Raw genomic sequence first — 14,110 nt, forward strand, 5'->3', positions numbered from 1 at the left:
CAAATTTCATATTACTAAAAAGAAAAAAGTTCTAGAAATCTTATTTTCTTTTTTTGAATGCCAAGAAAACAATTGTGAGAAAACTATGAGTATCATTTTTTTAAGATACTAAAAGGTTTAAAATTTTTTCCCCCTGATCTTTAACTGGCAATTGGATAAGCCCAATATATACAAAAATAGCATTTTATAGATCCAACATAGATTAATTTGTAAGACTTTATCCAAAGGACTTAGGAAAAGTGATGATAAATGAATCTTTTACATTATCAGATAAATGTAGATTAAGTACTTACCTGCACACTGGCTGTTACAACTGAAGACCCTGAGGCAGTGGATGGTCTATGTGGAGCAGACAACTGTTTAGTAGCACCCTGTGTTCCACTTCCGGTCCCCCCAGAGAGACTAGTCCTATTAGCTCCGCTCGAATTAAGATTGCCACCTCTGTTGGCAGGTACATTCATTACAATTCCACTCAAGCTATTCTTTCCAACAGTTCCAGTGGATGCTGGGTTAGTTAATTTTGAAGAGGCCTGAAGATTTTTTGCAGACTGAAGGCCTGACGTGCGACTAGAGGACAGTAAATTCAAGGTAGGAGACTGTCTGCTGATATTTACTCCACTGGGCTGTTTATGGATTGGATTGTTACTGGTAGAGTGGCTACTCTGGGCTACTAGTGCACTTGAATTGGAAGAACTGGGGGATACGGCAGGTTTGGAAGTTGGATTTGATTTAGATATGATAAGTTTAGTTGACATAGAAGGTTTAGTTGATATAGAGGGTTTGGGGGAAGCAGGAGGTTTGGGGGAAGCAGAGGGCTTGGGTGAGGCGGACGGCTTAGGTGAGGCAGAAGGCTTGGGTGAGGCAGAGGATTTAGGTGATGTTACAGGCTTAGGGGATGCAGCGGGTTTAGGGGATGCAGCAGGTTTAGGGGACGCAGCCATAGAAAAAGGAGACTTGAAACCCTGGGTGGAAACTTGTGACACCATGGCCTTGGCTAAATAGTTACTAGAGGTAGAGGTGCTAGGTGCTGTCCGAGAGACCAGTGGATGGGATCCTTGAGAGCCACTTCCAGATGAGGGGTTAGATAAAGGAAGGCGATATACAAGTGGTTTATCTGAAGTCTTGATGAGTGAGGATGAACAAGAAAGTTGGGGATTACTACTTAATTTGACCACTGGGTTAGTCTGTGATTTACTAATGGTGGCTTGTAATGGTGACACATAGTTTTGTTGGACAGCTGAATGCTGGTGCACCTTTGTCGCTTGTGTTACTGAGGAAGATTCTTGGGCCTCTGAAGAAGTCACCAAAACATGAGAGGAGGCAGCAACTTGGGCTTGGGCAGAGGAAGAAGCATGGGTCTGTGAAGAGGAAGATGCTTGGATTTGGCTTGACCGTTGGAGTCCTTGCTGAAGAAGCCTGGCTGGCAAAGGTTCTAAGGAAACTTTAGGGTTTTGAATTGAAGAACCAGCAATAAGGCCTGAAGAGATGCCAGTGTGAGCTAAATCCTGGGGTTTCTTTGGTACTGGTCCAGTATGGCCAGCAATAAGACTTGATGAATGTGCAGTCTGAGCTGACTCTATTTTTTTTGGAGTAGCCAGTGGAAGCTTGCTCATGATACTTGCTAATTTTTCTTCCCGAAGTCCTGGGCGAGGTCTTGTAGTTGGTATGCCTATTCCAGAGCCAACTGGAGGGCCCTTGGTCCCATTATTGATAACAGCTAATGCCTCAGAAACAGAATCCAGTGAAGGCGGATGGAAAGAAAGGTCTTCATCTAGTGAATCATCAAGGCAAATAGTTTCCTGGGCTGGTGTACTGCTAGAACTGGTTGGGGCAACAGCTGAAGTAATAGAGCTCACTGATGAACCACCAACTGAAGACAATAAAGATGCAGGTATTTTCTGATCCTTTTTGGGACTGCACTCCTTGGAAAAAAGCCAAAGGGAAAAAAGTTACCATTTGTACATTTCTAAGACATTAAAGAGTTCCCTGTCAATTAATGTTTTAATGTTTTCATGGAAATCTTCATTATTAGAATTGTGATGAAGAGTCAGAGGACCTAGTATTCTGACTGCTATAATGATCAACCACAAGTTCCTCTAGACCTCTCACTTTGCTCTGGTGACCAACACACAGTTAATGGCCTTTTTTTAACTTAATCAAGAAGACCGCTCCAAAAGAAGGCAAAAGGGAGACTATAGCTATAATCCTAGAATCAGGAGGCACATTTCAGTGTGGATTCATTTGCTTATGTTAATTCCCAAATAACTATTCCTTATTTCCTCCTTTTGTTCCTTTATACTTCATTTGAATCTTGCCTTAACTTGGATTCTGCTTCTGCCTAAGATTTCCTTTGCAGTCTGGATCTTGGAGCAATGAAGCCAGGTTACCTATGCATTTAGTCCAACCAGAGTCTGATTTTATGGATTCATAGTCCACAGCCTGTCCCAACCCCTCCAACTCCAATCTATACTAAATGACACTTTTTTCAACCTCACTTTTGTTTTCACTTTTTGCTCATGTCACATTATTCAAAACAAGAAAGATGATTTCTAGTTCTTGACATCTTACTTTGTTGCCTAACACAAAGATGACAAAGATGCCATCAAAAAGGAAGATGATTTTTTAAAAAACCATTTACATTTTGAAAATCACCCTGGATTAAAAGAGAAGAGGGTAATAATGAGAAGGCATAGGAAATTGATATTTCTTAAAGAACAATTACTTTTTTTGAAACAGTTCACTTTTTTTTAGCAACCATAAAGTAAGGAGAAAATAAGGAGACCCTTTTGCCTATGAGAGCTCATGGGGGAAAATAAAATCAATATAAATCCATATATATGTAAAAAGCATTTTAAAATTCTATTAAATAAATACTGCATGTACTTGAGAGAACATTTCCACTGAATTTAATCGAAACTGTATATGTATCAAACTTACTACTCAGAATCAGATTGTAATGTAATTGGAAATATTTAGCAAAATAAATAAAAATGAAACAAATAATATTAACTTGTGGTTTTTAAATATGCTGCCCAAGGATCCACTAGAGTTTGAGAGCACTGGCCTAAAAGATAGCATATGGAATTCTATGGATAGTCAAAAGTCTCCTATTTGAGGAACGGAGGGGATTAAGACAGCATTTGGTTAACTTGGAATTGAATAAAACTACACTGACTTCATCTTGTGAATAAATTCTAGAGTTAGCTTAGTTTCTACTCAATTATAAGCCTAGTCCAACTTCTGTCTTGTAAGAAAATTTTACTCAATTGTGGAATTTGGAGAAAAATATTATTGCATTGTTCTAACCTAGCCCTGAGTGGCTGGGTAACTGGACCATCTTTCCCCATTGCTTAGAGACCCTTAGCCAAGGACCTAGGTTATTCTGACTAGAAACTCAGTCAAATCCAAAGATTGATACAAGGAGTTTTCTCACAATTATATATCTCAAGCAACCCCTACATCTTATTTGAAAATTAGCCCCCTACAGATAAATCAGTTATTGTTTCCATGCCAACTGATTGTTCATAGACACTTAAGGAAAGTAGAACATCTTTTTCTAATTTAAACGAATTATACTTGTTTTCTATTCCCCTCCCTACTTGGAAAGTTCTTAATCTTTTCTCTGATTAGAAGTCAGATTATCTAATGTATCCTGGTTAATTGTTTTCTCTTAATTAATTGGCCTTATTTGATTATCTTTAAATGTATAAAAATCTGACTTCCCCTGGATTCAGGGCCCTGCCCCAAGTGGAAGAAGGAATTGGTTCCAATTCTTAGGCGATTTGCATGCAATGTTAAATAAAACAAAATGCTCAGAAGCTGAAATCTTGTTTCCTCAGTCACTTAATCTTTCACCTGCCAACCTGTTTCATACAGGAGGAAGCTGAGAACTAGAGAAATTAAGTGGACCCAGGCAACAGAGAGGGTAGATAAGTAGTCTCTTGAAATCCTTAAGATTGAGATACTCTAAGCGCACTTTAGTACCCAGATTTCCAACTTTCTTGGCAATATTAAAAGTTTTCTCTATCAAAAATCAAATGCTAGACTACATAAAGACTATGATTATGTACTAAAAAGTTAAATAGGTAGTAGCTATGGGAAATCAGTTTATTTTGATTAATGATATCTAATCTATCATCAAAAATACTCTTGAAGAATAAAAACAATTATGATAGTGTAAGAACAATCAAGGATTCATGAACAAAGTTTAGAATAAAAGAGGTTAAGTGTTAAAGAATGTTTATCCATAGATATTTATAGGGAATCTAATACAAAAATACCATCATAAGAGAAGTAAAAATAGATATTATGATTATGTTAAGAATTCAATAGAAAATATGTTAAGCAATTATTATGCATAAAACACTGTGCTAAGCTATAAGAATAGAAAAATGGAAAGTAACTCAATTTCTGCCCTCAAGGAGTTTATAGTCTAGAAAGGAAAACTAATGTTTCACAAATAAATATGATAAAAGATAGACTGTGATGAAGAGAGTTCCAAAGTGGTATAAGAAAATTAGAGGAAGGAGAGATCACTTTCAGCTAGCAAAATTCAGGAAATGCTTAATGGCATCTAAGCTGGACAGTAAAGGAATAGAAGGATTTTAACAAGGTGTGGAGATGGTGCATTCTAGGTATGGAAAATTTTCTATGTTAGCAATTCTCAAACTTTTTTACTCGTAGTCCCCCATTATACTCTTAAAAATTGTAGAAAGCCTCCTGAAGAGTTTTTATGTGGGTTATATTTACTAACACTTACTGTATTAGATATTAAACATCTTAGCATTATAAAAATAGCTTTGATCTCAAAATGCCTTGAAAGTTTATTAAAGAGCTCCAGGAGTCCACAGACCAATTTTGAGAACTATTGTTCTGCGTGAATACAGACAAATGGTTGACAAGAAATCAAGATTTAATACTTAAAAAGAAAAATAAAGAAATTTAATAAAACTCTATCAGGGACAGCTGGGTGGCTCAGTGGATTGAGAGCCAGGTCTAGAGATGGGAGGTCCTAGGTTCAAATCAGACCTCAGACACTTCCTAGCTGAGTGACCTTGGGCAAGTCATTTGACACCACCCCTCTCCCCCCCATTGCCTAGCCCTTAGCACTCTTCTGCCTTGGAGCCAATACACAGTATTGACTCCAAGATGGAAGGTAAGGGTTTTAAAAAACAAAACAAAACAAAACAAAACATAAACTCTATCATTGGATAAGTCCAGAGCTTACAGTTAAAAGTTTCAGAAATGCTATATATCAAATTCTGGAAATATACCATGACTTGAAGCTGAGAAAAGTGAAGATAATAAAAGTGATATAGATGCTGAGGTGGAAAAATGTGGCAGTGATAACAATGATGTGAGGTACAGTGGGAAAGCAAGAATAATAGAGGAGGGAAAATCAACTAACCAGGCAAAATAGTAAAACTATATATTTACTGTATGTTAATCACTTGAATAAAACTGTATCATATCAATTTAAGAATTTCCCCCAATGATGCAGATCATAGTCTATCCAAGGCTATCTATCCCATACCACTCTGATTCATATCCTCTCAAAAAGTCAATTAAAAGATTGTTCCTCAAACATACTGGAGACCTTCCTCAATTTTACCTGATGCCACAAGCACCAGAGGGCAATATGGCTGTCCTCACCATAAGATCAATCCAATTTATTTCTGTCATACCTTCCTGATGACACCCTTTACTTCCAGTTCTTTGGAGTTCTTCATTGTTTATATATTGCAGTCTCCTCACACCTACCATAAACCTTCCATTGCCCTCTCCATAATACTAGTCTTTAGTTCTTCAGAAGCCAGAATACCACTGTATTCCAGATCTCTCTGCTAAATAGCAATACCAATAAAATGTCTATCTAAAAGGATGAGCCTTTGCTGTTAAAGGAAATTTGGAGTCAATGAGTGCTATGAAATTTCCCAAAAGTAATCCAGACCTCTCCTTTCAGTTGTTAGCTCAGTCCACTATCCACTTGTACTATCTGTCCTAGATATAAAGACTGTTGGACAAGTTCTATAGTATCCAAAGGGATATTAGTTGAAATCTGAGCAAAAGAAATTTGTCATTTATTTGGTCTTTTCTGAATGACTAGACAAGCCAAACTCCTTTAAATAACTACAATTTTTTCTAGGAGGATCTGCAATGTTCTGGAACTTAATGAAATGAGCACAATGTTAGCATTAATGTTTTGTTGTAATTTTGCTGTAAAACTTATGCAATGTTGTATTAAAATGTAGTTTCCAAAATTGTTTGCATTTATTAGTTAGAAGAATGTTTATGTATTAGTTTAGGAGTTGTGTTTGATGGTTATTCTTGAATTTTGTGTTGCTGTTTCAAATTTGTTGTTGATTTTGTTAATTTTGTTGGAAATTTTGCTGATTTTTGTTGCAAATTTTGTTTTATTACCTGATATTATGTATTTTGTTCAATGTGTTTATCCCTTTACCTTTTCCTTCACAGTGGCAAATATCTTGACCAAGTCTATATGTCCCTATTTTCTGGCTGTCCTGATGCTTATCATAAGAAGGTTATGGAACAGGATTATTTTTGTTGCTAATATCTTCTTTTTTTTTTAATTAGACATTTATTAATATTCGTTTTTAATCTGTTTACATACTTTATGCCCCTACTTTCCCCTTCACCCCCCACCCATGGCCAACGTACATTTCCACTGGTTGTAACATGTGTCCTTGTTAAGGGTCTATTTCCCATTCATGTCCGCCTCAGCCCATGCATTCAAGCAATTGTTTATCTTATATGTTTCCTCTCCTGCAGTCCTTCCTCTGAATGTGGGTAGCATCTTTACCATAAATCCCTCAGAGCTGTCTTGTGTCATTGTAGTGCTGCTGGTACAGGAGCCCATTACATTTGATTTTACCATAGTATATCAGTCTCTGTGTACAATGTTCTTCTGGCTCTGCTCCTTTCGCTCTGCATCACTTCCTGGAGGTCTCTCCAATTTGCATGGAATTCCTCCAGTTTATTATTCCTTTTAGCACAACAGTATTCCATCACCCGCATATACCACAGTTTGTTCAGCCATTCCCCAATTGAAGGACATACCCTCATTTTCCAGTTTTTTGCCACTACAAAAAGCGCAGCTATAAATATTTTCGTACAAGTCTGTTTATTTATGATCTGTTTGGGGTACAAACCCAGCAATGGTATGGCTGGATCAAAGGGCAGGCAATCTTTTATAGCCCTTTGGGCATAGTTCCAAATTGCCAGCCAGAATGGCCGGATCATTTCACAACTCCACCAGCAATGCATCAATGTCCCAATTTTGCCACATCCCCTCCAACATTCATTACTCTCCCCTTCTTTCATTTTAGCCAATCTGCTAGGTGTGAGGTGATACCTTAGAGTTGTTTTGATTTGCATTTCTCTAATTATTAGAGATTTAGAACACTTTCTCATGTGCTTATTGATACTTTTGATTTCTTTACCTGAAAATTGCCTATTCATGTCTCTTGCCCATTTATCAATTGGGGAATGGCTTGATTTTTTATACAATTGATTTAACTCCTTGTATATTTGAGTAATTAGACCCCTGTCAGAGTTTTTTGTTATAAAGATTTTTTCCCAATTTGTTGTTTCCCTTCTGATTTTGACTACATTGTTTTTGTTTGTACAAAAGCTTTTTAGTTTAATATAATCAAAACCATTTAATTTACATTTTGTAATTTTACCAACTCCTTTTAACATCCAAAGTCCTTCAAAACCTGACCTCAACCTGTATTTCCCTCCTCATCTTACATTACTCCCATTCCTATACTCTGGTCTATCCAAACTAGCCTTCTGTTTCTCACACATGGATTTCCATATTCCATCTTTTTTCCTTTGTACTGGCTATTATTCTCCATGCTTAGAAGGCATTCTCTACTCACCTCTACTTCAGAGAATCTCTTTCCTTCAAGATACAACTCGGAACACTGCCTTCTACAGAAAATTCTTTTGATCTATCCAGCTGTTAACACCCTCGCTCCTTACCTTGCATTTTTCATTTGTTCTGAATATAATTATTCTATAACTACTTGTTGTTTCTTCTGATTGAATAAGTCCTTGAGACTACAATTTTTTTTTTGTCTTTGTATCACTAATTCTTGGCACAGCATCTGGAAAATATAGATGCTTAATGTTTGAGTGTTTCACCTCAGAAGTAAACCATTTCATATTTCTTTCTTTCTAATTATTAGGATGTTTTTCCTTTAAAACCTTATAACACCTTCTACTCATTACTTCTCTGGGGTAAAGATGAAAAAGTCTAATTCTTCTTCTACATGATAGCCTTTCAGGCATGCAAAGAGAATTGCCATATTTTTTTTGATCTTCAGGTTTATTGTCTGTCCACACTTTCTATATTATACTTTACCTTCTCAACTTCCAGATCAACCTCTTCTGGATATATTCCAACTTGTGTATACTGTTCCTAAAATATGATGTCCAGAACTGAGTACAGTATTCCAGTTTTGCCTTGATCAGGGAAGAATGGAGGACATTATGCCTCTCTCTTTTTTTTTTTTTTTACATTTTTTCCAATTACATGTAAAAATAATTTTTAACATTTATTTTTTAAAAATTAAGTTTCAGATTCTCTCAACCTCACTGAGAAGACAAGTAATTTGATATAGTTTATATGTGCAATTATGCAAAACATTTTCATATTAGTCATGTCAAGAAAACAAAAGACCAAAAAAAGCCATGAAAAAATAAAGTAAGTAAAAAAAAATAGTATGCTTTGATCCGCACTGTTCTTTTTCTGGAGGTGGATAGCATTTTTCATCATGAATCCTTTGAAATGATTTTGGATCTTTATATTGCCAAGAATAGCTAAGTCATTCACAATTGATCATTGTACAGTATTTCTGTTATTGTGTACAGTGTTCTCGTTCTTCTTTCTTCACTTCACATCAGTTCATTTTAAGACTTCCCAGGTTTTCTGAAAGCATCCTGCTCTTCATATCTTGTTGCACAATAATATTCTGTCACAGTCTTATAATACTACAACTTGTTTAGGCATTCCCCAATTGATAGGCCTTCTCTCAGTTTCCCAGTCTTTGTCGCCAGAAAAAGAGCTGCTATAAATATTTTTGTATATATAATTCTGCTTCCTTTTTTGATCTCTTTAGGATACACAGCTAGTAGTGGCATTGCTGCATCAAAGGGTATGCACAGTTTTATAAACCTTTTAGCATAGTTCCAAATTGCTCTCCAGAGTGGCTGTCAGTTCACAACTCCACTGTGCCCCTCTCTCTCTCTCTCTCTCTCTCTCTTTCTTTAAATCCTTACCTTCCATCTTAGAATCAATAGTATGTATTGGTTCTAAGGCAGAAGAGTGGTATGGGCTAGGCAATGGGGGTCAAGTGACTTGCCAGGGAGTACAGCTAGGAAGTATCTGAGGCCAGATTTGAACCCAGGATCTCCTGACTCTGGTCCTGACTCTCAATTTACTGAGCCACCCAGCTGCCCCCGCACTGTGCCTCTCTTAATGCAACCTACAAAAGCCTTAAGATTTTGGTCTATGTCTTATTTTTCACTAACATATATGTTTTAATTCACCAAAATCTCCCAGTTATTTTTCCTAGGAGCGGTTTGCTAGCTGTACTTTTATCATCTTGTAGTTATTAGGTAAATATTTTTAAATGAAAGTATAAAAATTTATACTCATCTTTATTAAATTTCATCTTATTAGATTTGGCTCCTTATTCCAGTTTATTAATAACTTTTCTGATTCTAACTTGATCATTCATTATGTTGACTAGCTTTCTGTTTCATGTCATCTGTATATTTGATAAGTAATATCATCTGTGCTTCACAATAATAATAGCTGACAAAACGTGTTACGGCTTGCAAAGCGCTTTGCATACATTTTTGATGTTCAGACATGTCCAACTCTTCATGACCCCATTTGGGGTCTTCTTGGCAAAAGTACTCAAGTGGTTTGCCATTTCCTTATCTAGCTCATTTTCTACATGAAGGAACCTGAGGTCTACAAGGCTAAGTGACTTGCCCAGAATCATACAAATAGTACACTCCTGTGGCCATATTTGAATTCATAAAGATGAGTCTTCCTTGCAATATATCTATTCTTCCACCTAGTTGCCTTTTGCATGCATAATCTCACTTAAATTTCATAACTGTGTGGTAAATACTGATATAATGGTTTGCTCTTGGTAACCAAGGTAGAAATGTCAGAAATGAGATTTGAACAAAGGTCTTCCTGACTCTACACTATGTAATATTGTCTTTCTTTGATTTAATAAAAGTCATTAATAAAATTCTTTAACAGTAGAACATCAAAGACACTCCTGGTACATTCTACTGGGTAGTTATCTTCTTTTTTAGTCTAGCTATTGAGCTATTTGGAGGTAGGTAGCTGGTTCAGTGGATAGAGTACTAGACATAGAGTCAAGATTACCCAAGCCTTAGCCACTTATTAGCTGTGTGAATTTGGGTGAGTCACTTATCCTTTATTTGCCTTCCTCCACTAGAGAAGGAAATGGCAAACCATTATAATATCTTTGCCAAGAAAACCCCATGTACAGTAGGAACCATGGAGTCATGGAAAGTCAGAAATGACTGAGCAGTTGGTAGCTGGGTAGTTCAGTGGATTGAGAGCCAGACCTAGAGATGAGAGGTCCTAGGAATCAGATGTAATTATAGGATTCAGTTAATCCATGGGTTTTTTAGTAGGCATTACTAAGAAAATTCTTTAGTTCTTGTGTAGTGAGCTGGGATGGATCTGGCTCTTTTGCATCCTCAGCAGTTACCTAGGGGCAGCTGGGTAGCTCAGTGGATTGAGAGCCAGGCCTAGAGATGGGAGGTCCTAGGTTCAAATCTGACCTCAGACACTTCCCAGCTGTGTGACCCTGGGCAAGTCACTTGACCCCCATTGCCTAGCTCTTATCACTGTTCTGCTTTGACGCCAATACACTGTGTTGACTCCACGATGGAAGGTGAGGGTTTAAAAAAAAAAAAAAAAGGAAAAAAAAGAAATGACTGAGCAACTAAACAATAACAATTGAATCAATTCCAAATTTTTGTGACTATACTATCAATTTGGTGTAATTGAGAATTCTTAATTTAGAAAAAGAAGAGGACCTAGGCTTGTGTTCCTTCTCTGCTATGACCTTGTACCAATCAGTTAATCACTAAACCTTTCTCAGCCTTAATTTTCTCAAATGAAAGTATTGACCTCTACCTTTGAAGACACTTTCCTGTTCAAAATCTTTGATCATATGATTTTTTTTGGACATTTAGTCCACATTCATCTTTCTTATTCATAAGGATGGTTTTAGAAACTAAATGTTTTACTGAAATTTGTGTGTACTTTGTTCTCCAACTTCTACCAACCTACTTAACTGTCAAAAAAAGGAAATGAGATGAGTCTAACATGATGCTTTGTTAATGTAGCCATGCTGATATTTAATTATTACTGCTTCTCTTTATGAAAGTTCACAAATCAACTTTTTAACGATAGGATTTCTCCAAAAATAAGAAGTAGAGATCACTATCTATAGTTTTAGACTCCTTCTAGTTTCCTTTCATTAAAAATCAAAACATTTGCCCTCTGGCATATTTTTCCAAGATATTGCAGTGATTACTCACAATACTGAACAGCTCCAACTGCCAGTTCTTTCATTGTATCCTAGAATGTGATTTACCTGGTAGCTTCAACATATAAAACTAGGTGCTTACTTACCATCAGATGAGGTCAAATTAGATAATATTTGTACCTACTGTAATGCCTGGTACATAGTAAATGCTGTATAAAGTATTTCTGTGGAGAAATCAGTCAGTCAACAAATATTTATTTATTTGAAACACTTACCTTCTATCTTAGTATTAATTCTGAGATAGAAGACCAGTAAGGGGCAAACAATGGGGGCTTAGTGACTCTAGCCTAGGATCACACAAGTATCAAAGGCCAGATTTGAATCCAAGTCATCTTGACATCAGCTCAATAAAATTTATTGTTATATGGGGGAAAAATTCTATATTCTGTGTTTTTGGCACAAGCCTGACAGAAACAGTTTATTTTATTATAATCTAAGCATTTTTCTGCTTAGAGAAAAATCCAAACTTGCATAATCTCCTTATGCCCTTCTTTTCCTCCTCATAACTACTCTGTTAATTGATTTCCCCCCTAAACCAGTATGCCTATTAGTTTTCCTGTTTTTGTAGAGTATCCTACCATATTTCGAGTTAACCATTTTTGCAATTTTGTAGTCATACTGAACTGTTCTATCTCCCTTACCTCCCAAATCCATTCTGTGGCCAAGTCTTGTCAGGTCTACTTCTAAAATGTCTTTTGCATTCTGACTCTACTGTCATGCAGCTGTCATCCTATTTCTTTAGACTATTGTGGTATCTTCTTAATTGGTTTCTGCCTCCAGTCTTTCCCTTTTGCAATCTATTCTCCACACAGCTGCCAGAGTGATACTGCTTTTAAAACATTGATTTGACCATGTCACTTTTCTGTTTAAGAACCTCTAATAGTTGGTTCCCTGTTGCCTTTTAAGATCAAATACAAATTCTTCTTTTTGGCTGTTAAAGTTCTTTATAATGTGACTTCCCATACTTCCTTTACATTATTTCCCTTTGCATACTCTATGGGCCAACTAGACTGACCTATTGACCTCATTCACCATACTCTGTCTCTCATCTCTGTATCTTTGTATAAGAAGGCAAATCTCATGCGAGGAATGCATTCTGCAGTCATCTTGACCTCTTAGAATCCCAAGTATTTTTTAAAAAGAAGTCATTCAGCAAACATTAAGTGCCTCATGTGCTAATCACTGTTATCTTCACTGTTCACCACTACCTCTATCATTCTAGGCTTTAGCACTCTTGAGAATGTTCTTATCAGACCTAATCTCTCCTCTATACCTTCACATGGTTTCTTGCACAAATTAGGTGCTTCCTAAGTTTTTAATGAATAGAATCATCATTTCCTTGTACTTGTTTCCATAATCTACACATAGAAACCTCACTCTTATTAATGCAAACGAGTACCTTTCCTGCAATTTTCTCTTAAAGAGTTGCTTAGAATCCCATGAGGTTAAGTGGTTTGCCCATAGCCATATAGCCAGTAAGTGTCAGAGGCAGTTCCTGAACTCAGCTCTTCAGGATTCAGAAGCCAGCTCTCTATTATACCACACTTTTTCTTCTTCTATACTATAAAAAATCTGAGTTGGTCAATGAATTTCTAGTCCACATGTATCCTGAATATCAGTTATTTTTTCTGTCTTCACCTTTTAAAGCATTAAGGTATCATTAAGGGGACAGTTAGATGGCTCAGTGGATTGAGAGCCAGCCTTAGAGATGGGAGATCCTGGGATCAAATCTGGCCTCAGGCACTTCCTACCTGTATGACCCTGGACAAATCCCTAAACCCCCATTGCCCAGCTCCAGTACACAGTATTAATTCTAAAATGGAAGGTAAGGGCTAAAAAAGAAATTATTATGGTTAGTTCATGAACATGTTCACAAATTAAATTTTCAATTGATTAGAATACTCTATTCTATAGTTTAGAAAATCATTATTTCTGTGGTGAAATCAGTCAGTCAGTCAACAAACATTATAAGTGCTATAGAAGAACATTCTGTTCTTTGCATTTTAAGCAAATGCATGATAGAAACAACTTTAATAATTTAGATTATTGTAATCTCAGCATTTTTCTGCTTAGAGAATTTAAACTGGCAGAATCACCGTGTGCTCTTGGAAATCTGTCTATTAGCCATTTTGGACTTAAAATTTATATTATTTCTGAGCAAGGAAGGAAAACTTCACAATATAATAGAAAATGGTTGCAGAGCTTAGATGAATATTTAGTTAAAATGTGTATTTACCATACAGCACAATTATCCCTTAAAATGTGGACTCATCCTAGGGAATCATTTCTTAAACCATTTTATCTGGTTAAGAGTGGAGATTAGGCAGTGACCCTTTAAAAAGTTAAGGTGGTCTCCCATTTTTAAATCTGGTCACCACCCTTAGTTCATTTTTTGGTACCATAGAATATATTCTTAACTTTTTTTTACATGTTCCTATCAGAAAGTGGTTAGGCTTTTGAAAAAAGGGAGAAGATTGTTA

The 14,110-nt window shown here is 36.4% G+C and overlaps 1 protein-coding gene across 1 annotated transcript in view; it reads right to left on the reverse strand.

The window, feature by feature from the left end:
- UBN2 (ubinuclein 2) overlaps positions 1-14,110 on the reverse strand; it is a gene marked incomplete at its 5' end in the record, with an annotated part of 119,626 nt that overhangs the window by 14,502 nt on the left and 91,014 nt on the right. Inside the window, 2 exons of the mRNA XM_044679008.1 lie at positions 294-815; positions 885-1,922. Of these exons, the coding sequence (XP_044534943.1) occupies positions 294-815; positions 885-1,922 (1,560 nt within the window). The remainder of the gene's footprint in view (positions 1-293; positions 816-884; positions 1,923-14,110) is intronic.

This window comes from Gracilinanus agilis, chromosome 5 (genome assembly GCF_016433145.1).
Source record: "Gracilinanus agilis isolate LMUSP501 chromosome 5, AgileGrace, whole genome shotgun sequence".
Taxonomy (NCBI): Eukaryota; Metazoa; Chordata; class Mammalia; order Didelphimorphia; family Didelphidae; genus Gracilinanus; species Gracilinanus agilis.